This window comes from Miniopterus schreibersii (genome assembly GCF_964146895.1).
Source record: "Miniopterus schreibersii genome assembly, chromosome: 2".
Lineage (NCBI taxonomy): Eukaryota > Metazoa > Chordata > Mammalia > Chiroptera > Miniopteridae > Miniopterus > Miniopterus schreibersii.
This window is the reverse complement of record NC_138102.1, coordinates 119,671,782-119,696,647: the sequence shown is the minus strand read 5'-3', so window position 1 is coordinate 119,696,647 and position 24,866 is coordinate 119,671,782. Positions and strand designations below refer to the sequence as shown.

The window sequence follows — 24,866 nt, the reverse complement described above, 5'->3', positions numbered from 1 at the left end:
ATCAACACTTTTAGTCTCTGACCTTTGATAATGTAGGAAACTGAAGTTATTTGACCGGACATAATTTTTATAGCAAGTAGAGAATAAAGCTAATTAACATAAACTGACGACATCGAGTGGCTCGAGTGATGCAAATAAAGACATGAGGATAGAAGCATATTTTGAGTGTATGAAGCAAAATATTTTTCATATAAAACTTTGAAGTCAGTAAATATGTAGTATCGGAAGTGATGCTGTTAACATTTTATTTCATTTGACAGTTTTATGATCACATATGTGCACTTGTAATAGTTAAGTAAAATAAATTTGAATAAATCAATGGAAGGTTACATTCAATAGAATTATTGTCAAGATTAGAGAACTTGGGGAAATTGATTATTTCTCATGCCGCACTTGATTTAGGATAATTTTGTTTGCATGATAAAACTGAATTACATTAACTTTATCATATACAGTTTTTATGGGAAATTTGATCTATTTATAAATATTTATGATAAATTCTTGGCATATGTGATGAACTATGTTTGCTTTGCTTATTAGTTACTAGCATATGCATTATACGTATGGGAATTCTTTATTTTTAAAAAGATGTATGGCTCCTTTTGTTGACTGATGTTAATGCTATTGGAACAGACCCAGCTATTGCAGGGATCTCATGTCCTTGTACCCCTCCAGGGTATTTCAAAAGTTCTCTGTGAGCCCTTCATATATATTGATTGATTTTCAGGACGTATTGACCAACGAAACGATAAAGGTTAACAGGAACATAACGGAATGCTGGGAAGCGTGGTTGATGTAACTGGAGTAGTTGTCATGTTTTATGTACTGTCTGTAAAAATGCCAGAGGTGTTTGCTTAATTAAAGCTTTGATTAAGCAATCAGTGCAGAATCGTTCTAAATGATGCCAGGTTCCTGTTGACATCTTATGCTTTTTTTTATTTGCCTTAATTTATGAGGAAAACCTCAAAGAAACCATTTTTTTTTCCTCTCAAAATTGTGAGTTATACAAACCCTTTATAAAGGAAAACCATTCTTAAATAGGTTTTGTATTGGCTTAAATTATTTTTGTTTTAATGTACAGTTTAAACTCGGCCTCGATACTCTCTTTAAGCTCAATACATATACACAACCCTATCTGATTTATGAACAGGATAAAAGCAAAAGTCAGTCAAACTCAAATTGACAATATTAATTTCATTTAGTGAGTGACGTTTTGCTGGAACTGAATGACTTATTGCAAAGAACTTATGATTCTGAGTGCTGTGGACCCAGATCCTTTTGTTATTGGAGAAATGCATGGATAGTCTTTCTCTATTGCTAGTGGGAGTGGGGTTCTTGGGGCACCACTGGAATAAACATTTCCAGAGGCCCCCACGGGAGGCTGAGATGTGGTAGAAAGCTTTATTTTCGTGGAATTACATCTCAGTTTCTAAAGTCCCATTTCCCTTAATCCAGTCTTGGAAGATGTGTAACTGGGGACTCAGTAGAGCTAGAAGCAAAACCAGCGTCCAAAGTTTCCTTTCCATATTGGAATTGAGTCCAGTATAGGATTAGGCTGGATGCAGTCCATTAGTCCATTGTGTGTGGTCCACGTGGCCATGGGCCATGTGGGCAAATGCAGGAGCGTGAGAGCATGCCCTGGAACAAGAGTCCCAAGAGTCCTGAAAACACAGAAGCCCAAGAGCCCAAGAGCAAGAGAGCCAACTCCTTTCTTTAGAAGGTTAAATATCTCAAATTTTCCCACACTTGCAGCGGCCACTGGCCAATGACCTGTTCCCAGGTGTGACTGACAGACAAGTCCCTTCCCTGTGTCACCCAGACTTTGCTGGGCATGCGTCTAAACTGCAGCTTCCTGGCAAAGCTGCACAAATGACTCCTATGCTATTTGGCCTTCCCTTTGCTCATTTCCAGTTAATTAATAGCTAGGTTAATTACAGTGGTATCACTTGAAGTTTGGCAACATGTTTCCTGTGATGCTTCAATTCTCTTATCATAGTTGTGCTTGAACTTTCATAAAGCCTTTTATTATACAATGCACCGTCACATCACCTGGCCTTTTATGAAATTATATGAGATTACATGATATTATCTGAAATCACATGAGATTATAAAAACAAATTCAAAATGCAGTGAAATTGTATGCACGCTCAAATAATTCAGAATATACTGTATTAATTTTTTGAATTGTCAAAATGAAAACACAAAGTTTAAAAATTCATATAGAGAACTCATGGACCCTGAAAATATCTCCACGGACCCCAGATTCAGAAACACTATATTTAACATTTTATTAGATAAAGTGAAAGGAATCTGACTTTAATTCACAGCGTGAGTTAATGCTACTTTGAAAAGAATATTCTCCATTAAACATTTAATGTGGTGTTTATAGCAGCCAGACTATAATTGCTTTAAAATAATGACTGTTTTTTGTGTGTTTATTACTGTATAAACAAATATGTAGGGAAATATTAATCACCACAGCCTTTATATTTATTGAAAAAATATAGCCATATCTAAATGACTTACATAAATTTGTAGTGAGTTGAGTGCTTTTTATTAACAGTGTGTAGTAGATTCTGTAACTTTTTAAACATAAATTTGGAAAAATATACATGTTAAACATATTATGCTAGATTTTTAAAGATATCTAGATAAATATATTTCAATGCAAAATTGTGAAAAGTGACTTCTCTAGTAGTTGAATTTTCTGTTTTATTTTTGTCCAGGTGGGTTATATTTTTTTTAATGTAATAAATCTTGCTTGAGGACTTGGAATATTTTCTTCAGAAACACTCTAGGAAACATTTAGAAAGTAATCAACTTTGAATTGAACTATGTTTCAAAAGTTCATTTGAGGACTGTTTAATTGGAACTTGTACTGTATTTCCCCATATATCTATGAATAGTTCTTTTCTGAGTGTTACTTTGGTTCCAATCTAGGCACCAAACTGCTTAACACATAATATAGCTGAAATACAGTTCATTAACCATGAAAAATAATATTAATATTCTTTCAGAGCTCATAATTAAAGAGGGAAAGAAAATTAATACAAATTAAAAATTATTGGCAGTATGGGTACTAGAGAAAACCAGGTTCAACGAGAGGTTCTTGCAGAGATAGACATAGGCCAATGAGGGATTTTTGAAAGGTCTTTCTGAGCATTTTAGAGTTCTAGGGATTGATGTTACTGTGAAGGAGGCAAGTGGAGGTGGCCTGTGAAAAAGAGATTGCGTGAGGTGGAATAAACTGAGCGATGGGCTGAACAGTGGAGGGAAAGGGGATTTTTATAGCGTCATTTCCCAAGGAGAAAAGGAGGGCGTGTGAGGATCAGCTGGACACAGATGCCTGAAGTAACCCTAGCGTTTGGCCTTTTTGGGAGATGGAGGCAGAGAAAGCAAAGAACATGAAAACTGGAGCTTCTCAGAGTACGAATCTATTTTAAACCTCTGGTATTCTTATACAATGTAACAAAACCACATTTTCAGACAGTTTGCATTTTTAGACGCACTATCCATTTAAAAACTATCGTTTTTAATGATTCTTTCTTTATGCAGCCGCCCCCTGAGGACTCCTCCTGATTCCGCCTCTCCGCTTCCATTGGCTGTGGTATTCCGTGAACAGCTCAGCTCTCTCGCTAACACCCCCCTGCCTTGCACAGTGTTACTCATGTCCCTCCAAACCTGACTCAGCACAATCCTTTCTCTCTTCATTCCTCTCTCTTAACATGATGAATCCTGTTGGAGAAAAAAAAACATATTATTATTGGAGAATTTCACCGGTGGGATCCCTCCAGTGCTAATGGGAGTGGGGCTCTTAGGATATCTTGAGAAAAAGAATTTCCTAAGACTCATACAGGAGAATGAGATGTGGCAGGAAGGCTTATCTGCATGGAGTTATATTGGAGTTATATCCCTCTTTTTCCAAAGCCCCATTTCCCTTGAACCAGTCCTGGGAAAGGTGCAGCAGGGAGTTGAGTGGAGCTAGAAGCAGAGCCGGTGTCCAGAGTTTCCGTTCCATGGTGGAGCTGGGTCCGACACAGCCTCAGGCTGGTAGTCGTCCATTAGTCCTTTGTGTGGGGTCCACGTGGCCATGAGCCGTGAGGGCGAGAACAGGGGGACACAGCGCCTGCACCAGGAGAGCCAGGAACGCAAGAGGGCGGAGAGAGGGCACTTCCTTTGCTCAGGAGCTTATGTATCTCAGATTTCTTGCCCTTGCAGTGGCTCCGCCTATTCTGGCCAGTGCCCTGCTCCCAGGTATGACTGACAGGCAGTCGCCTTTTCTGTGTCATGCCTATAGACTTTACTGGGCATGCCTATAATATTTGACCATCCCTTTGTTCCTTTCCAGTTAATTAATAATTGGGTTATTACAGTGGTATCAATATAACACCAAATATGGGTTTACTATAAATTCATGGTTTCCAGTATCCCCTGAGATGTCAATGCTGCATTTTAATTTTTTCTTCAGCGTATCTTTAATATGTTTTGTGTCTGCCCTCCAAAGGCTATTATAAACTTCAGACCTTTCCACCTCCATGCTTCAAGCTTAATAGGGAACATTAATTCAAACCAAGGAACCCACTTTGTGAATGGCATCACTTTCCAACCAGCCACCAAAACCAAAAATCTGGACCTATTCTTAAACTTCCCTTCCTCTCACTACTTCCCTGCACCCATCAATCGCCAATCCCTGTACAGTCTACACTGAGTATTTCTCAAATCATGTCATTTATTTTTATCCCCACTGTCACAATCCTATTTTTTGAAATAATTATTGCATTGTAAGGATATGGAAAGTGCCTACTTCTAAAGAGGACTTAACACTTTTAAATTATTACATGTTCTTAGGATCAGCCTATACTTAACAGGGCTTAGCACCGTTCTCAATGATATGTGATACTGAGTCTCTTTATACCTCTCAAGCCCGTCTCACAGCCTCCGTCACCCTGAATTCTTGCTCTATCCATTCTGAACTCTCTTTATTTTTCTCAGACAAATACCTGATTTAAATTACAAATGCCATGATAATTAGGAATTTGGAAGAAACTATCAAATGAGCAAAAGCAGGAGGAAGTCATTATTACTCGATCGATCGTTAATGCCTAAACTAAAAAGATGTCAAATAGGTAAAAAGTGGAGGCAATCATTAACTCTTTTCTGTCCCTTTTATTACATACACTTTGTTTCCTTTTTATTACATCCACTGTACTATTGATACTGTTGTAATTAACCCAGTTGTGAATAACTGGAAAGGAGCAAAGGGGAGGCCAAATATTATAGGCATGCCCCATAAAGTGTGGGTGCCATAAGCAAGTTACTTGCCTGTCAGTCACGTGTGGGAACAGGTCGTTGGCCAGAGTGGGCGTGGGAAGCAGGGGAAGATTTGAGATACTTAAACTGCTGAACAAAGGACTTCCTTCTCTTGCTCTCACCCTCCTGCGTTCACCTACATGGCTGACTGCCATGTGCACCTCACGCACATGGACTGATGGGCTTGACTGGACCCAGCTCCACCATGGAACAGAAAACTCTGGACCCTGGCTTTGCTTCTAGCTCTACTGAATCCCCAGCTGCACATTTTCCAGGATTGGATTAAGGCAAATGGGACTTTGGGAACCTAAGGGTATAGTTCCACGAAAACAAAGCTTCCTACCACATCTCATCCTCGTGTGGGGGCCTCCCGAATTGCTTAATCCAGTGGTGCCCCAAGAACCCCACTCCCACTAGCCAAGGAGGAAGGCAGTCCACGCAATTTTCCCACGACGCTATTGTCATTTGTTGACAGGGATCAATCACATTTTTCATTTCCATTCATTTAGACCGTAGACTTCTCCTTGATGCAGGATTATTTTCTCGGTCAACAATGGCCAGACTGATAAATAGAGGTACAATTTTAAAATGAACAAGATGTCCCTTTCAAGATGCGATAAGTTCTGATGACCTGTTTGTAAGCCACAACATGTGAGTATGAAGGAAATGGAAGGGCACATTCTTTATCAAGCCTCTGAGCTCATACGCACAGTGAAATGTAGGACTGAACTAATTTTCTATGAAATATAGCCTGAATATCACATGAGTACTGAAAGCATGCAGATTGTTGAAATTGTGGTTATTTTGGGCTTAAACTAAATGGATTAAACAATTCTCTTTCATTTTGCTTGCAAATACAAAGTCTTAAAATGACCACATATTGATTGAAACCCACTTGTGAAGAAAATGGAAATGAGAAAAATGATTAAAGATATTTGAGTAAAGATGTTTAGTCTTTCATTCGGGGAAAATTGTGTGAGAAGAATGCATGAGTAAGTGTGTCCAGCACACTGACAGATAAATACGACTTTACAGTTTCTTTTCCAAAACTTCATAGAATTCCATCTTTAAATATGAAATATATTTTCCTCTGTTTTAGATAGTAATAATCCATTTTACTCTTGAATGTAAAGGGCACACTTTTATCTTCCAAGGAAAGATTTTTCTTCTTTTAATAACAGCAACTCTACTTCTCCACTGTTGAAAGGCCTATCTCATTTGAATTGACTTAGTATCAGTACCACAAGTGAATGAAAATGATCTCACTATCATACGCAGTAAATTGTCACTGTCTCTAAAATTACATATCTAGAAGCTTTGTTCTCAGGGGAAGTGGGGTATCCCTTTCCCCACTGAGTGCTTCTGGTGGGGTCCTTAAGATATCTTGAGAAAAAGAATTTTCTGAGACTCGCACAGGAGGATAAATGATTTTTATTTGTGTGGAATTACATTGCTGGGTTTCCAAAGTCCCATTTCCCTTAATCCAGTGCTGGAAGATGTGCAGCTGGGGATTCAGTAGAGCTGACAGCAAAGGCTGTGTCCAGAGTTTCCTTTCAAAGTTGGAGTTGGGTCCGGCACAGCATTAGGCCAGCTGCAATCATTAGTCTTTGTGTATGGGATCCATGGCTGTGGGCCATGTGGACGAATGCAGGCCAGCCAAGAGAACGTGCCCCCTGCAGCAAGAGTCCCAAGAGTCCCCAAAACACAAGATAACTTCTTTGTTTAGGGGAATAAATATTCCAATTCTTTTCGTGCTTGCAGTGGCCACGCCTACTCTGGCCAGTGACCGATTCTCAGGTGTACTTTCCCTATTTATTCCAGACTTTGCCGGGCATGTCTCTACTCTCCCCCTGTCCCGTCCCTTCCCACAGTGATCTGGATCTAGGAGGAATAGGCCGGTGGCTTCCTGGGGCGTGTTAAACTGCAGCCTCCTGGCAAAGCTGCCCAAATGCCAAGCCTGTAATGTTTGGCCTTGCCTTTACTCCTTTCCTGTTATTAATAACTAGGTTAATTACAATGGTATCAGCTTCTCTATAAATTTTTATTTTTTTGGTAGTTCTGTATGTGTGTCCAAGAAGAAAAACTGAAACGTGTATGATGTATATACATAAATACGTGATTAACAATATATTTAAAAGTAAAATGCAGGCATTTTAGGTAATCATCTCTTTCTATGGGACATTCTATAATTCGGAAGAACAGGTCACTTATCTCTAATTTTAGCAAACTGTTTTCTGAGATATATTATTGGTTTTTGAATTAGTTCTACTTTCTGTGATTAGACCAGGGTTTGCAGTGTAATATCAGTGCAGCCTGAAAATATGCTTTCTCTTGTCTTCTCTTTCGCATAGTTTTCTTTGACATGGCTATGAGGTTGCCCATGATTATTGTCTGTTTACTGTAATTTGGACACCAACACTATCTTTGTCATACAAGCACAATTTTATTTCAATGGACACATTTGCTGTTTGTGAAACAAGTGCTAAATATACTCTATAGAACATAGCCTTTGGTTGGTCTCAACTAATGTTTATATTTGTGTTATGGGCATTTGCTCATGTAATTATACTAACTCACAGACTGCTTTTGAATGAAGGTTTTGCAGAATGAATAAAAACTTTATTGAATTTTTTTTCATTATTTATACCACTATGCTTTCACTTTATGGGCCCAGCACGCTTTCATTGCGCCACTCTGCTATACTTTCACTTTATAATTCTAAAATTGAAAGTTTTACTTTGTATGTAAACCAAATATATGTGTATGCCATTTTGCATGACATAAGTATCTGTTGTTGCATTTTCTTATTTTATCATTACTGCTTATGTATGCTGTTATCAACGTAAGAAACATTGAAACCTGTAAGAATTTTTATGAGTTTATCTGAGCCAACGTGACGACAATTGCCGGGAAGCAAAAAAGAAACATCCTGTCCTGTAAAAATTTTAATGAGTTTATTTGAGCCAAACTGATGATAATTGCCAGAAAGCAAGATTTCAATGGATTGAGAAAATGCTCCAGAGAATGGCAGTTTGACTCCTTATTTATACATTAGAATCAAAAGAGGAGGCGAAAAGTATTACATGAAATTCATTGGCGTTAGATTAGGGAGATGGGGGAAGGCAAATGGGGAAATCTCTGAAATTGGGTAAAAAATAAAATGGAGAGACACATACTTATTTTACATTGGTGGGTATAGCATGATAATTAACATTTACGGAACATAGAAATGGTATGTGGGGAACAAATAACAATGAGGGGTTCTGTGGTCTCATGCTCTGGTGGGAGATTGTGCCATTCAGGGTCTGGAAAAAAGGAAATTACTCTGACATTTCAAAGGTATGTTATCATAGATGCAAAGAGACCATAGATAAACTCAGTTAAGGAAAAGATTGAATTGGTCAAGAAAGATACCGACCTAGGACATGATTACCCATTTGACTCGTTTTTAGTTAGGAAGTTTCAACTTCAGACCATCCTTTGTGGTTACTTTAGGTCTGAGTTTGTAAGGCTGCCACACAGGCCTCCCCTGAGCTTGTCAGGTTTAGTATGTGGCCCCTTTTTTGGCCACGCTATTTTTTTTTTTGGCCTCTGAATTTCTTTGCTTTAAGGACCCTGTCTTCCTTATTTTTGCATCTGCAGCCTTGACTTTGTATAGAACACATAGCAGATACCATATAAACAATGGAATCAGTGACAGGATAGTTCATAAGTGCTTCAGTGGGAAGAAACAAACAATGTTGTATCTAAATAAATATGTACATTTGCTTTGTCTCTCCAGGCTTCCTTCCCAGCTCAGTTACCCTCACTCTGGCAGAGTGGCCTGGCCTGGCTGTGATTGCATGAGATATGCATTGTCTTTGATGTCAGAATTAAAACCAAATTTAGTTGTGTATGCCTGATATAAAACTATTAAGTGGTTGATAAATTAAAACACAGTTTTAAGAAGGTGCAAAGAGGAATATGGATTGGGTAAATTGCAGATGATTTAACTTTTTCTTCAGTTGAAAAACAATACGTTATACAAGATATACATTAGAATATTTTACCTTTGGAAAATAATAGAAATTATAACTCTTTACATCTATGATAATATAGATACCATTGAATAAAAATAATATCTATTTTCATTCTCTTGCTAATTTTTCACTTGAAATTCAATAAAAACAAGGTGAACCCTGAAATAGCAATCATCAAATTGCCCACTGTGTTGAAATTTCATGGCACTTTATTTGAGTTATTATGAACTCTTAGCTGACTGGGATTTCTAGATTTCTCCTCTTATTGCTTACTGTTGCCTACACTTATCTTCAAAATGATTTTATTTGCATCTGAGACAAGACTATTAAGTATTTTGTTCTGGGGCTTGCATAGTAACCAGCTCTAGATTTAATATTCATGAGGAATATTTTAATGAAACATTAAATATTTTAATATTAAATCAGTGTCCATTTTTTTGTTGTGAGCTGTTTTGTTTTTTATAAGCTTATTAGAAGTCTCATCGGAAACATATTTTCCCATACGTTTTCTCTGGAGTTACTTTTAACCCTAGAAAGTACTACAAAATAAAATTTCTCTATTGGTTATATAAAACTTTTGTCTTTAGGGCATCTGTGTGGGGTTATCAAAGTATCAGAACATTGAGGAGCAGACTGGAGAAGCAAGGTAAACTAGGCCAGACGCCCGCCCTCTAGTGGTTGTAGAGATCTAGTACAGCCCAATGTGACAAGGTTTTCCTCAGGGCCGCGGTTAACACAGATGCCTACCGTAGCCAAGCCAATAATATAAATGGAAGAAGTGGGTGGGAGAAAAATCAGTTGTTGGCATACAGCTTATTCTGTGGTAATGGAACAATGGTGTAAATGCATAACATAAACAGGATGTAGAAAATCATTTTAAATTCAGAACTGAAAGAAAAATGCAAGTTCTGTGATAAACAGTCCCAGGGAATGGCAAGTTGTATGGCAAACTGAGAACCTAGCTGATCATCAGGTTCAGTCGCTTGTTGTCATTCAAGAACACAAACCCAGTGTCGCTAGTAGACCTTCTAATTTTTCAAGAGAAACTAGAAAGCTGGATTTGTATATGAAACCGTCTAATCTTAATAGGTTGGCTCATTTTTTTTTTTTAAGATGCCATATGGCCCTACCTTATATATATATTTTAGAGTGACATTTGGCCATTTTGAGATCTTTCAAAAAAAGAATTTATTAATTTCATTTCTTTTAGAGAACAGAAAAGTTTTCAGCATCTTTCAGCAACATCGTGAAGTGGGACTGGAATATAAAGTTGCTGAATTATTGCTAGCTTGGGTCTTGTTGAAGATTATTTTTTACTCACCAGTAGACACTATCGAGACGTTGAGGTTATAGCTAGAAGTAGGAGAAGCTCTTCTTGTTGGTTCTCCCGCTGCTGTGCCTCAGATGGGAAGCCCAGCAGTGTGATCACGGAGTGTGGCCCCTTCCTGCAGAGGTTGCTCACACACGTTTGGGTACGACTTTCCGGTGTTCATCTCGGTTCTGACTCCATATATAATTTAAGTTCATAATTTATGTTATTTTGGTGTGTCTTTCTTGTAACTTTCGGCAGGGCAGCCTTGAGTTCTTAAGAAGTAGCACTAAATTACAGTTTGCAGTAGAGGGGAGAATAAAACACTGAGATGGTGGTGACTTTCTTCACCAGCGCTCTTAACCTTGACCACATCTTTCCCCATCTGCCCAGAGGAAGTGAAACAAGAGAGAGAAAAAAAAAAAAAGGTCAGGATTCAGATCCTTTAAGCTTGTTCAAAAAGTAGGAGAGGCAGAGTGAAATGAAAGGAACCACAAATAGCCATGTGGCCTAATTCCTTCCTTGGACCTTCTCTGTTCATTATCTTGAACAGTCACATTTAAAGACAAGACATATTCCTGCCAGTTACCCACTAGGTCCCTGCAGGTTCTTTAGCTGATCTACAACCATATTTTTACTTGCTTTTTTTTCTGTTCCAGATCCCCTAGTCTCCCTGCTGTTCCCTTTTTGCGTCACATCTGATCCCCTTACACCTTTTTACTGGTGTTCTCTCTGCCTGAAATAGTAGATTCACAGATACCCACTTATTGTCAACCTGCTACGTGTCTTTCCTAAAATGTCACTTTCTTAGTGAGGGCCGCCCTGTTCGTCCCATTGAGAATTGTAACCCCTGCACTCCCAATGCCCTCTACTTTGCTCTACTCCCCCCTACACAATAGCACTGATTGCCTTTAACATAATGCATAATTTACTTACGTTAATTATAAATATTTCCTTTTCTAAAACATAACCACTCTGAGGATAGAAACTTTTATCTTATTTTGTTTACTGATGTTTCAGAAAACTGTATCTGGCATATACAGGTACGCAATATGTATTTTTTATATGAACAAAGGGTGAATGTCTTATTCACTTAGGTCTAGGCATCCGTCCCACAGCCTGCTGTAGTTGCCCTTGGGAAGGTTTCTTGCACTGCATTATATGATCTATTTTATCTTTATTACTAGAAATTACAAGAACATGTGTTAAAAGAATAAAGGCATTTGGTCTCCAAAACCTATGCTCAAAGTAAAAAGAAGTTTGTGTGTTTGGTCACAAGATAGAGGGCAGTCACTTTGTATAGGTAATTAGCATAAAACCTGTAAAGAAAAATAATTGGCAGTAGAAAGGGCAGAGAGCACAAAGTCAAAAGAACTGTGATGATATGTTGTCTACATCAGTTTCTAGCTCTCTCACCTCTGGTTAGCTGTTTATTATCTCTGAGCTTCAGGTACCTTATTTTTAAAATAGGAATAATAATAATAATAGACTCTGTCTATTATTTACATTATAAGTGTATAATGATATGTTTTCTTGTGTAACACATACTTGTTTTCTCCAACAGTGAACCCAGCATACATCTAAATCTATAATTGTTTTTCTGTCCATGTGACAGATTTTCACCCTTTAGGATAAAAGCTCTGATTCACCCTTTAGAATAAAAACCCCACAGGAACGTGTCTGTCTTCGTTTTTCAATGTTACGTTCCCAACTCTAAACACAATGTATGACTTGTATTAGTTGTTCAGTAAACAGGCTGTGGAATGAATAATTAAGCAAATTTAAGCCATGACTTTCCACTGGTATAATAATGGTAAGTTGGTTTGGAGTCTATTGTTATAATGCAGATGTCTGTTATTATTGTCGCTGTCTAAACCTTTATCATCATCATCATCACCATCATCAAATATTGTGTTACTCGGGCTTCTTTAATTCACTATCAAGAGAGTGATCATCTCCTTGTGTTACCGACTTAACTTTTTAGTGAAATAACACAGAAAACACTTTGCTGATCTAATGATTTTGTTACAGGTCTCAAAGCTGGCCGGTGTTTTGGTCAAGCATGGTGTCGAGAAAGGTGACACTGTGGTTATCTACATGCCCATGATCCCACAGGCGATATATACCATGCTGGCATGTGCAAGGATAGGAGCCATCCACAGTCTCATATTTGGGGGATTTGCATCCAAAGAACTAAGTAGCCGCATCGATCATGCGAAGGTAAGTGCTGTATTTGGAGAAAGCAAGCAGAAGCTATGTAGACAGAGTACAGCCATGCCTGCGGATGACTCATCCAAGAGTGATCCGCACTTATTAGACCTTCCTGTCAAAGATGATACTTAAAGTTTACTTTTTCTTTGGCATAAAACTTTATTTTTGAGTCAATCTTCTGTGAAAGATACCTTGCTAGGTGCAGTGAGGAATATAAAATATAAGTTAGTTTGCTATTTATTTGGGTGTATAAGACAAGTAAAATAACTAATAATTTATTTTATTCAACATGTTTATTAAGCTCCCACTATGTGCCACTATTATCCTTGGAACAGGATAATAAATGATACTTACCAAATGGTTAGGATACATAAATAGTTTTCTAATCTACATACTTCCAGGAATGGTGGGATTGCACAGAGGTTAAAAGATGGGTCAAACTTGGTAGGGTTGTTATGAAATATCATTGAGATGTTGAATTTAAAATACTTAACAGAGTGCCTGGCATGGAGGACTCTTAAAAAAAAAAAAAAAAGGTTAGCTATTACTAGTCTATGCATTTAGAGCAAGGATCAGAAAACTCTTTTTGTGCATTACCAGATAGTAAATATTTTAAGCATTGTGGCTTACATGGTTTCTGTCGCAGCTGCCCAGCTGTGCTGCTATAGCACAAAGGCAGCTTTAGACGCTGCAATCAGGGGTGGGGGGTGTCTGGCCCTTGGTCTGGCCCTGCCAAGGCACCTGCAGGCCGGACTCGAAATTCAATAAATCTAGGAGCTTTTTTCATAGCTGATTTTTAAGTTGATAATTTTGTATGGCCCGAGAATGATGTTATAAATATTCAAATGGCCCTTGGCAGAAAAAAGGTTCCCCCACCCGTGTGCTACATAAGCAGAGTCATAGCAGTGTCCCATTGAAACCGTATAAAAACGTGCTGTGGGCAGGGTGTGGCTCTCAACCATTGTTTGCAGACCCCTGATTTAGAGGGCAGAGAGATTTTTTTAGTTGGGTGGCCAGAGGATTTGAGATTGTAGTTAGATCATGCCTAAAATTTAGCTAGTAGAAGACAATGACATCCAGGGATCCAAAAGGAGAGAAAAACTATATGTCTAGCATTAGAGGTAAGAAAGGGTAAATTCATTGAGAGGCCAGTGAATAGACTGATGTGGCTGAAGAGGGACCGAGAGTGACCTTGCAAAGGCAGTTATGTATGAACTGGATCCTGTAGACCTTCACCAGTCAAAGGTTTTGAGCAGAAGAGTGTCATGTTTTAAGCAATGTTAAGAGAGGGCAAGTCTTTCAACATGATGTGAGTGGGACGGAGGCTAGAGGCTGGAATGAGAACCTTTGGTAGGTGGTCTGTGAACCAGTGGGCAACGTGCAGGAGAGAGTAACAGTGGGAAGAGAGGAAGGAAGGAAGGTTGTCTTAAGAGTAAGAGATGATTGCCCTGGCCGGGGTGGCTGCGTTGGTTGGGTGTCATCCTGTGCACCAGGAGGTTGCTGGTTCCATTCCCAGTCAGGGCACATGTCTGGGTTGTAGGCTCAATACTGGGTATATACTAGATGTTTTTAATTTGATATGTAACTTTCATTTATTCAGAATTCTAATCTTAGGGAATGTTATCTAGAGTTATTTTTGTAAGTATTATATTAAAATGTGAATTATAGTCAAATGTCTGACCTTTAAAAATATAATAAAAAGAAACTAGACTTACTTTTCTTTTTATTTCCTTTTTTTTTTTTTCCCTTTTAAAAGGCAATTTGATCGAGCAGGAGGAGAAAGTTTCTGTAATCAGACAGAAGGGGCCTCTCTCTCATTTCACCACTTGTAACCTGGGGCAAGCTATGTAACTGCACAGAGCCTCGGCTCCATGAATATGAAATGATATTCAAAAAGCAGAAAGTACTATATATGCATATATTTGGCATAATAAAACCTTCTCTAGGTGAAATGTATTGTAAGTAGAAATCAGAATTCAGAAATAGATGCACTATCTCAGATTGATTATCTGTCTTCTGAATAATTTATTATCTGTTTCCTTGGCTTTGGGTTTCTTGGTGAAGAAATCGTGTACTTAAAAGGATAATGACATGTTTGTTTTTGCAAATTAAAGAGAATTTTGGTTCAGTTTCACAAATATTTATTGAGAGCTTATCTATGGCAAGCATTGTACCAGGCATAGGAGATAGCAGAGGTGAATGGGACCCAAATTTGGCCTGGGAGACCTTGCTTTGCAGTGGCAGGGACTCGGGAAACTGAGCACAGTCAGACAGCTGAGGCCTGCCCAGGGCCTACCGAGGAAGGGAGATTCACTCTAACTTGTTCAGTCCCTTTCAGAATGTCTTTAGGCTCCATCTATGTACATCTAGAGTAAGTTGTCAGGTAAAGAAAAGTGCCAAGTGTGTCTTAATGACAGAGGTAGGTTCAGGCTTTGTGGGACTTGAAACCTAAATCATTTGGGGGCACTTTTAAGAAAAATATGACAAAATTACAAGTATTTGTTGAAAATGAATGTATTTAGAATGAAAAAAGAATCAAAAGAATTATTGGAGATTTGGGTTCCTTCCTACTGTGGTCTCTAGGCATTTAAGCAGAGATGTTTACATTAAAAAATTTTTTGGAAATGTTTCTTGATAGCAACCAGGCTGCCTCCCCCCTCCCTTAACACACACACCCTTAAGAAAATGCTCCAACTTCAGCAACAGTCAGCTGTTACAGGGCTTCTGCAAGTGAGGGGGCCCTAGGCTTGCATTTTACTGGTTCATGGCAAACCTACTGGCTTAGTGATTTCTTTGGAACATATGTTTTTGCAGCTCATACATATTAGCTGAAAGCATGTTGACGTGTAATTTTGAACAGGTAAGTGAGATTTATGTGGAAGTGGTTAGGGTTATAACACTTAAAACGGGCTTATTGGTTTTCAGGCCATTTATTCAATAAAGAACAGAATTATTCAAGCATTCCTTCAGAAATGTTAAACTGCTGGTTTGTACCCGAAACACTGTGATTACCTTCATTAGGATTGCTAAACTTTCTCAAATTTTTTATTTTATTTTTTATTGTAGCCGAAGGTGGTTGCCACAGCATCGTTTGGCATTGAACCTGGAAGGAGGGTAGAATACATACCACTTCTAGAAGAAGCACTGAGAATAGGACAACACAAGCCGGATAAAGTTCTCATTTATAGTCGTCCAAATATGGTAATCTGAATATTGAACTTGGTTCTTGCTTACAGTGATGTGTTAAGGATGATTCTTGTTTTGAGCATTTAACGCAAACCCTTAATTTATGAACCATTAAACATACTTCCTGAATGTCACTATTTTTGGCAAAAAAAAGATATTAGATGTGAATGATATTTTCTCTCTTTATAAAATAACTAGCTTAAAACCAAGAGATGGAAACACAGAAATATCCATAATATAAATGAGTTGGATTCTTTGTATAGTGTATTGTGATGTCATTTATTAACTTACATTATTACGACAATAATAATAGTACTAGCAAACACTTACTGACTGTCTACCATATGATTTTTAAGACACTTTACTAATGGATCATTTAAAAAATCTTACGGGTAACTCTGTGGTCTAGGTGATAGCATTATTCCTACGCTAAAGAAAAGGAATCTGATAAACAGAGAGAGAACCTTGCCCAGCTGGTGTCAAGGGTCATGATCTGAATGCTTGCATTCTGACTGCCTGCTTAATCGCCAAGCTATCCTGCCTCATAGAAAGGTGTGATTAATTTGTATGTTTTAAAATATCTTATAAAAACTTTAGAAAAGGAATTTAGTCCAGAGGTAAGAACTAAGTTCAGGAAAACCAAATTTGAATATTCTAAACAGATACATTATTCTGTGATCCATGAAGGAAGAAAAAGCAGTATACATCAATGAATATATTTTACAACTGCTTTCCCTAGTAAATTGGACATAATTGTCATCTTCTTTCTGCATTCAAGCAAGTATCCAGTTATTTATAGTAGGACTGACTTGGGTTTCTAGCAGATTGAAATTTTTGTCAGAAGAAAAATTGCACGAGTGGAAATAATCATGTATAATTTTGTGGAGCTCTTGAGAGCTGATCTGCAGAAAATGCTTAAATGACAAGATATAAGAACAGAGAGCATTAAACCTGTGTCATTTCGATTATCACCTAGCAATTCTCATCAGTACATTCAATTCCCATGTAAAGTTTTAGTAGTCTGTGGTTCATGAACTGCTGTGCTCAATGATTTTGATATTCTTACTGTCTCAAAGATGAATTTTAAGTTTCTTTCAAATGATCTCAAGCATATATTTTTAAAAAGATTTGTTGCTCTTAAATCAGGGAATGCAAAGTCAGCAATAAAGAAGACTTTGGGTGAAAGAAGGTTAGAGAAGGGTGGGAACACACACACACACGGTTTATGTGGGTATGTGTGTGCTATTCACACATGTATGAATTCATGTAAAATTTATAAACAACTTATACTGGGCCCAATGCTAAGTACTTTCAAATACTTCTTATTTAATTCTCATAAACCCATAAAATAGATGCTATTACTGGCCCCATTTTGCAGATGAAGAAAAGTGAGTCATGGAGAAATCATAGCCCAAAGTCACATCTAGTAAGTGGTGGAGTCAAGATTTGAACTCCAGTTAAAGTACTTTTAACTAACATATTTCTTTTACTTCATAACACGCTGGCTATGGATATGAATGTTTCCTATTCATATTTTTCTAATGCACATCTCTTTCCTCTTAATAGGTAGTGATACATTCTCCCTCTCCCTCTCCCTTACATAACTGTCTCCCTCTCCCTCTCGTTTTTGTTTTTTTTGTTTTTTAAGACCCTTCCTTCTATTTTGACATATCTTTATTTTAGAGGAGGGCTTTGAATGTTTCTTGTCCCTCATATTAGAACTGCTCTGCAGGCAGTAATTAAGCCCAATGGACTGGCTTTGCTTTGACTTTAGAGAGACACAAATTGAAGCTTAGTGGAGTCTTTCATTAAACGGATTTGCATTTTTGCCAGCAGAGGTAAAAAACCTGGCTGCCACTCCTAAGCCTCAGGCAAGTTAATCAAAAGAATATCACGTCAGTCAGCTCTAGTGCTGTCCCAATTATTGCCTTTTAAGAATGATAACAACTAGGAAGGACATGTCTATAGAAGTAAATGTATATATGTAAAAGCTAGTGTTGAATTTTTTCCTCTCTTTTTTCCATCAAATCTTCTTTATACACATGCTTGTGTTTCTTAGCCTGAAGAATAAACATTCATTCAAGTTCTCATTTCACTTGACCTATAGTTATTTTTGTGACGACTCAATTAACATTTTAACTGTGCAGTGCAATGATTTTTTTATAGGTCTGTAATATGATGTCAGAGGTTTGATAATTTGAAATTAGTTATATTTGTATGATGCATAAAAACAAATGAAAATATACAATTTGGTCACAGTTAACTATTTTTATTTATCTAAGTGGCATATCTAGAGCTTATCAAAGTGAGGCTGGAGATGCCTAAAACTTCAAGTTCATGAAAGTCAATTCAGATTATTATCTATCCGTGTGTTTATTCATATAAGGCATTGTATTTGTCATGTTATATTGAAATGTTAATATGTAAATTGTATGCATTTAAAAATATGACCATTTTTTACAACCCTGATCAATACATTAAGGAGCCTGAAAAATAGAAATAGCCTAGCTTTTTTAAATCTCTTAGAGCCTCTGGGCTTAGCTTTAGCTTGATGAATGAATGCTTACCTATACTCTCTAGGTGGTGGATCTCACTAGCTTTCATGTATGGATGTATATATAGCCTTGCCTTGTGCCTATACTCACAAGTTCACCAGCTATAAGCTTCCTCATGTGTCATCTTGAGCTTAGTTATCATTTCAGAAAATAACTAGACATGTACTGGGCCTTACCTCTACTTAAATAGATGCAACTGTCCATTAGAGCAGTTTTTCCATAAGCCTCCCCTCTCTGGCCTATTTCAATAGCATAAGTTTAAAGAGGTCTGTCTACCTTCTTTTAAGGTATACCTGTCTAAGTCATGACTGTGTTATCATAAAGTTTACAACACAGAGCTTGGTTCTAGGAACAAAAAACTCCCCAAACATTTCTACCATATTAATCAATGACCTGGATGGAGGAAAACTTAGATAGCATTTTAGATATGTCACATACTCTCATTCATTTTCAAAACTGATTTTCCTTTTGAAAAAGCAAAAGTAGATTTCTCCCCCACCCCTGAAAATGATTGAATATTCTCTCATTTGGAAAGATGGCCACAGTATTACTCCTAAATGGCCCTTGTTTACACAAAGAGAAATTTTTAAAAAATATGTCTATTGATTTCAGAGAGAGGAAGGGAGAGGGAGAGAGAGATAGAAACATCAATGTTGAGAGACAGTCATTGATCGGCTGCCTCCTGCACGCCCCCGACTGGGGATCAAGCCCGCAACCCGAGAATGTGCCCTGACCGGGAATCGAACCTAGACCTCTTGGTTCATAGGTCGATGCTCAGCCATTGAGGCACACTGGCCGGGCTAAAGAGAAATTTTAATGGGTTAGTTGGTATTTGACTGTAAAGGTGATAGTTCCAAAGTAAAGAAATTGGTTACAAAAAATAGAAATTAGTTTACAAAGTTAATACTATACATACATTTATGAAAACATGAACCTCTTAGTTAAGCTCTGATTGTTGATGAAAACATGACTGCATCACATTGAGTTTCTTAAGGATAGACCCAGTTTTGAATAAAACATGTTCTTTTGTCAGTTTAGTTGATGCTAACATCAAACTATTGGACTTTTTATGAACATTTGTCTGAGATATTTATAAATCTGATAGTGCTATATAGATAGCCTGTATTGTAAGTCAGGTGCTGAGACTAACATTGTTTCCAAATTTAATCTCCTTTGTTCAGTGAATATTCCCAAATTTTTGCTCTCTAGGAGACAGTTCCTTTGGCTCCAGGTCGTGACCTTGATTGGGATGAAGAGATGGCCAAAGCGCAGTCACATGATTGTGTTCCTGTTCTTTCAGAACATCCGCTGTATATTCTTTACACATCTGGAACAACAGGTTTGCCGAAGGTATTCACTCTCTTGGGGATAAGTATACAGTGGCAGACTTCTTTCACACAGAAAGTATTTGATTACTGACTGACAGTGCTCGCAGACTGTACCTTGAGGTTTAGACTTAGGTACTTTATACTTAAAGAAGTGTTATGTTTAAAAACAGAAAAATGTGAATTGTATTTAAGGTCAAGGACTTTGCCTCAATTTCTTCCAAAATCTTCACATATATCAACAATATGCTTAAGTAAACTATTAAAAATTAATAAATATTTGACCAAATATAAATTAGTTTAATACAATTTAATAAATATATATTTCAGTGAAATATTTTTTAAATTGAAGTGTATGTAACTTTCATGACAGTATGGGATTGATTTTTGATCTAGGGGAACTTAATTCTTTGTTATAAACTCAAGTTCTAGAATTGGTCTAGACAGTTTGAACAACAAGCAATTTATCCTGAGTATTGAACTCTTTGATTTGCAGCACTGAAGACACTCAGGGTTTTAAAATCTGCTTACCATGAAAGGTGTCTTCAAAAACAAAGTTAAAAGCATCAATATTTATAAAGGTGTCTGATAGCAAACAAATTCCACTTTGCCCGGTATCTCTGAACAGTATTGTTTCCTTATGTACTATCATAAAGGCTTGTAATATCGTCCTATTCATCTTTATTAGAGTGTGCAATATTCACTGAGGCACAGAATTTTAGTGGGGAAGGGACTTTCACAATCACTCACATCCTAGAGGGCAATGGCCTCTTTATTAACTCTCTGTAGCATCAGAGTTCTGAAAACATAATCAGTTAATAATCTTAAAAGAAAAATTAAGATGCTCCATATAAAACTTGCTGTGAAAAAGAAAACATTTGGTAGGGGAATATAATCTTGTGAGGAGAGAGACTGTGTTTTAAGACATGTTAGCCTACCATTGTGCTTCGTGTGTAGTTGGTGCTCATAAATTTCTGTTGGGTGAACAAATAATTAGGTGCATATGCATAAAGCTATTTCTGGCATTGTAGGATCAAAGCCTTATGATTTTTAAAAAACAACAGTGATTGTGGGGGGCAAGAATGGGGAGGAGGGTATAGAGGGGTAAATGGTGATGGAAAAAAATAAAAATAAAATAAAAACAACCTTGGTCATCAGGAAAATAAGTATTTGTTATATTGAAGACTCTTAAGGCTTTTTAAGCAGCCCAAGTGATCTGGACATGATCCTTACCATCCACTTTTTGCAATTTTGCATCATGTACCAGCTACATAAGAGTCCATCGAACACTTGGCTGTAAAATAAAAGCAAGTTTTAATCTAATATAAAAGTATCAACATGAAAGGAAACCCTGACCCTGAAAACATAGTATAACCTAACCAAAAAATAAAAACCACCAGAAAGTCATTTTAGCTCCTTAAAAGCCTGAAGGAATCTTATAAAAACATTTGCACCGTTTCAAGAGTTTAAATTACTCTGAGACTCACTGTGACCTAGATGGGGATCTCTGTGGGAGGATCAGAAGAAGAACTTATCAGAAACTTAAAATCAACTCAGCCCCTGTAGTAGAAAGAAAATAAAATAACATAGAGAGCATTAAATCTAACAAGTGGCAGTTCCAAGTAAGAAAATATCCTAACTATTCCAGGTTTTCTCTGGGTCCAAAATCTCACCTCTAGATTCATAGATGCTCCAACGGAAGATCATTTGAAGTTTTAATTATTCTCACTTTCTTTTGTTATACCATACTGAAGATAATGTATTTTAATAGAGTGGGGAAGGCTTTAATTGTTTGGTGATCTTTAGACACGTTGAATTTAACTCTATTCAATGTACATTCATTGAGTGTTCATTCTGTGATAAAAGAGATAAAAATATAAGTAAACCATAGTCCCTTCAGTCTAGTGGGAAAACACCCCCCCACACACACACCCACACAAATAATGCAAGGTAGACTGTGGTCTTGCTCTAAGAGGGCAAAGCTGTTTCTCTTGAGGTAAAGATGTGATTCCATGGTATCTGAAGGATTAAACTCAATTAATTCATTAGATATTATTGAGCACACACATATGTGTCTGACTCTCTTTTCAGAAGTTTATATTCTATAGCTGGGACACAGGCACTAAAATAAAGAGCTCTGTAATTTGTGATGTTATGAAGAAAAAGAAAGCGGGGTAAAGGGGCAGAATGATAGGAGGAGTGGGAGTACAGTTCTAGCAAGGAAAGCTCTTGATAAGGTGACACTTGAAGGATGAATAAAACTTCAGAGGGTGACACCGCAGGGAGGAGAGCGTTCCAGGCTGGGTGGGTTAGCAACAGCAAAGGCAGGGGTGTGTAAGGGAGCTTCCAGGATGGCCAGGGCATGTGGTGCAAGGGAAGAAGAAAGGGCTAGATATAGAGGCAAGAGCCAAACTTACAATTTAAGTACAAAGTTTAAGCTAATATTCAGTATGTAAGGGATGGAGGACACTAATACTTTTTAAGCAGGAGAAAAAAACAGGAAGGAAGGTAACCCTTGCAACATTTTATTGGAGATATAAGCATGCATAAACAATAGAGGCAAGAGTAGTTCAGCTTGTTTAATTAGTTTAGGACTTTACTTAGGACAGCACACCAACAGGGGGGAATCAAATTTGGTTCAAGGGTAGGACTAAGGCAGAGGAGGAGTCCAAGACTTTGAACCTGAGAACATGGGAGAATATTTGAACATTTACTGAATTAGAAACAGGAGGAAGGTTTAGGTCTGGGAAAACTGAGAACATATAGAGTGTGGTGCATATTTGGGACATTAACATGAAGATGCCTAGTTAACAGTTGGAGGTGAAGATCTGGGTCCAAGAAGTACATTTGGGTTTGTAGGTAGACCCTTGTGGGCCATCAGTGTGAGGTCTGGTGTTTAAATCACAGGAGTAGGTAGATTTTGCAAAGTAGGGCATGCAGAATAACAAGAGAAAATAATCGTCTCTCAAGATCCCTCAGAAATGACTTCTCTCATCTCTTTAATGGACTTTAGAATTTCAATTGCCTTGAGATTATACGTTGCCAAAAACCTTTAGGACGCTTATTTTATTCTGCCTTATACATATTAATTTTTATTTACTATCTTCTTAACATTGCATGTTCTCTGAGGTCTTAGAATATGTTTCATATATCTTTGAACCCACTATGTCACCAACCGTAAAACTGGGCTATGGAAAAAATCCTCAGAATATTTGTTAAATGTTCTCTTACTTCTCCAGTTAGCTCCCAGCACTCTCTTTCTTCATAAAATTCTCACTTCATTTTTGGTAGGCATAATCAGGATTAATGGGATCTGAAAATTGAATATTGAGATTCCCGGAATAGAATTACAGGAAAGGTGAGCCCACATTCATTTATGCAGCATTTAAATATAAACTTTATGTCATCATATAGTTTGTTTTCCCAAACTTAATCTTCACTGGGAAAAGTAATGTTAGCCCATCAAAATATTCTACTTAACAATGCTCATTTCTCATAGGCACATGTAAGACACACGTAAGACAGTCTGTTCTTTGGTTAGAATTTGCGGTTATATTTAGGGCATATTTGCATCTCTGCATCTGCCAACCCTGGATTTGTCAGGCTGCTGTGTGACAGGTTAATCTGTTCTTGCTGCAAATATTCCAGCAGCCACAGCTGAGCGACTCTGTGCATGTTTCTGCCTGGCTGTTGGCCTCTGTCCTGTTTGGTTTGGGTGCCGGCGTTCAAGGTACTTCAAAGAGCTTCCAAATAGAAGGATCCTTCATCTGGAAGGGGTGTCCTTTGGGGAGTGGGAGATTTAGTGACGGTCCTATTTATCTTCTTCCTGCTTGATATCGTGGAGGGATAGGGAAACCCACCCCAACCCCAAACAGAAGCTCAGTGCCAAAGGAGATCAGGAGAGAATAAACCGAAAGGAGAGGATTGAAAGGAAGGCATGGCAGGAAGGCGTAAACGAGGCCTTCGGTCCTGATGTGTGTTGACACAGCTTATGTCACTTTTAGTCCTGCATGTTAGATTCTTCCTACTCAAGGAAAAAACAAAAGAATAGAAAATCAAATAAAAAAGCAGTGAAGCCTTTTCTGTGTGTTACCATCCTTGCAGTTAAAATGCTGGGCTTGCTCCCCTCTGCCCCTCCCCTCCCATTGCTCAGACCCGCACAAGGGCCTGCTGCCGCTCAGTCACCCTCTGGGGGGCCAGCAGCGCCTGCCGCAGGCGGCTTTGTGCCTCGCGACATATCCCACGTGGAACTGTTCCCTGTCTGCTAATATGACTCACTGAGTTCTGCAAGTTCCAGAGGTTTCTCCTGAACAAAGAAGAGTATTTTTAAAAAGGATATTTTTCCTCCATGTGCCTACTCAGATAACTGTTCAGTCATTTAACCCATCAACGAGGGGATTAAAACACTGCTGTGTGCCAGGCACGGCGCTGGAGAGACAAAGGCCTGTCCCCGCAGCACAGCGCGGTGGAGGCGCAGCGCCGGGCCCACAGGGCCTCCGACGGCGCGGTGGCCGGGGATCCATCCTGGACGGCGCCGGGAGAGGGTCACAGTCCCAGGGCTCAGAAAAGGGGTGCGGCCGGGGACTCGCCCTAGGAAGGGGGAGCGGCAGCTGTCAGGCCGTTCTAACACAAGAATACTGTTGATGCGTTGGATTTTTTAAGTGGTCAGCACCATACCTTTTACTTCTCAACTCGATGACTTGGACCTTCGTTTAGTGATGGATTTTTTTTTTCCTTCAGGCAAATATTTATTTCTTCTTTCTTCTTGCTTTATTATTTTTCTCAACTTGTCGGGCTGAAATTCATATATATGAAACATATATAATGCATATTTATATGAAATATATAAACATACATAAGTAAAAACATATAAACACACGTATAGAGAGATAAACACATTTACATATATATGTATGCAAATAAATATATATCTCATGTATGTAAGCTTGTA

General features: G+C 38.0%; 1 protein-coding gene across 1 annotated transcript in view; it reads left to right on the top strand.

The window, feature by feature from the left end:
- Nucleotides 1-24,866, top strand: part of ACSS3 (acyl-CoA synthetase short chain family member 3) — a 144,315-nt gene that overhangs the window by 42,277 nt on the left and 77,172 nt on the right. The window contains exons 3-5 of the mRNA XM_081127258.1: nucleotides 12,670-12,858; nucleotides 15,916-16,050; nucleotides 19,800-19,940. Of these exons, the coding sequence (XP_080983384.1) occupies nucleotides 12,670-12,858; nucleotides 15,916-16,050; nucleotides 19,800-19,940 (465 nt within the window). The remainder of the gene's footprint in view (nucleotides 1-12,669; nucleotides 12,859-15,915; nucleotides 16,051-19,799; nucleotides 19,941-24,866) is intronic.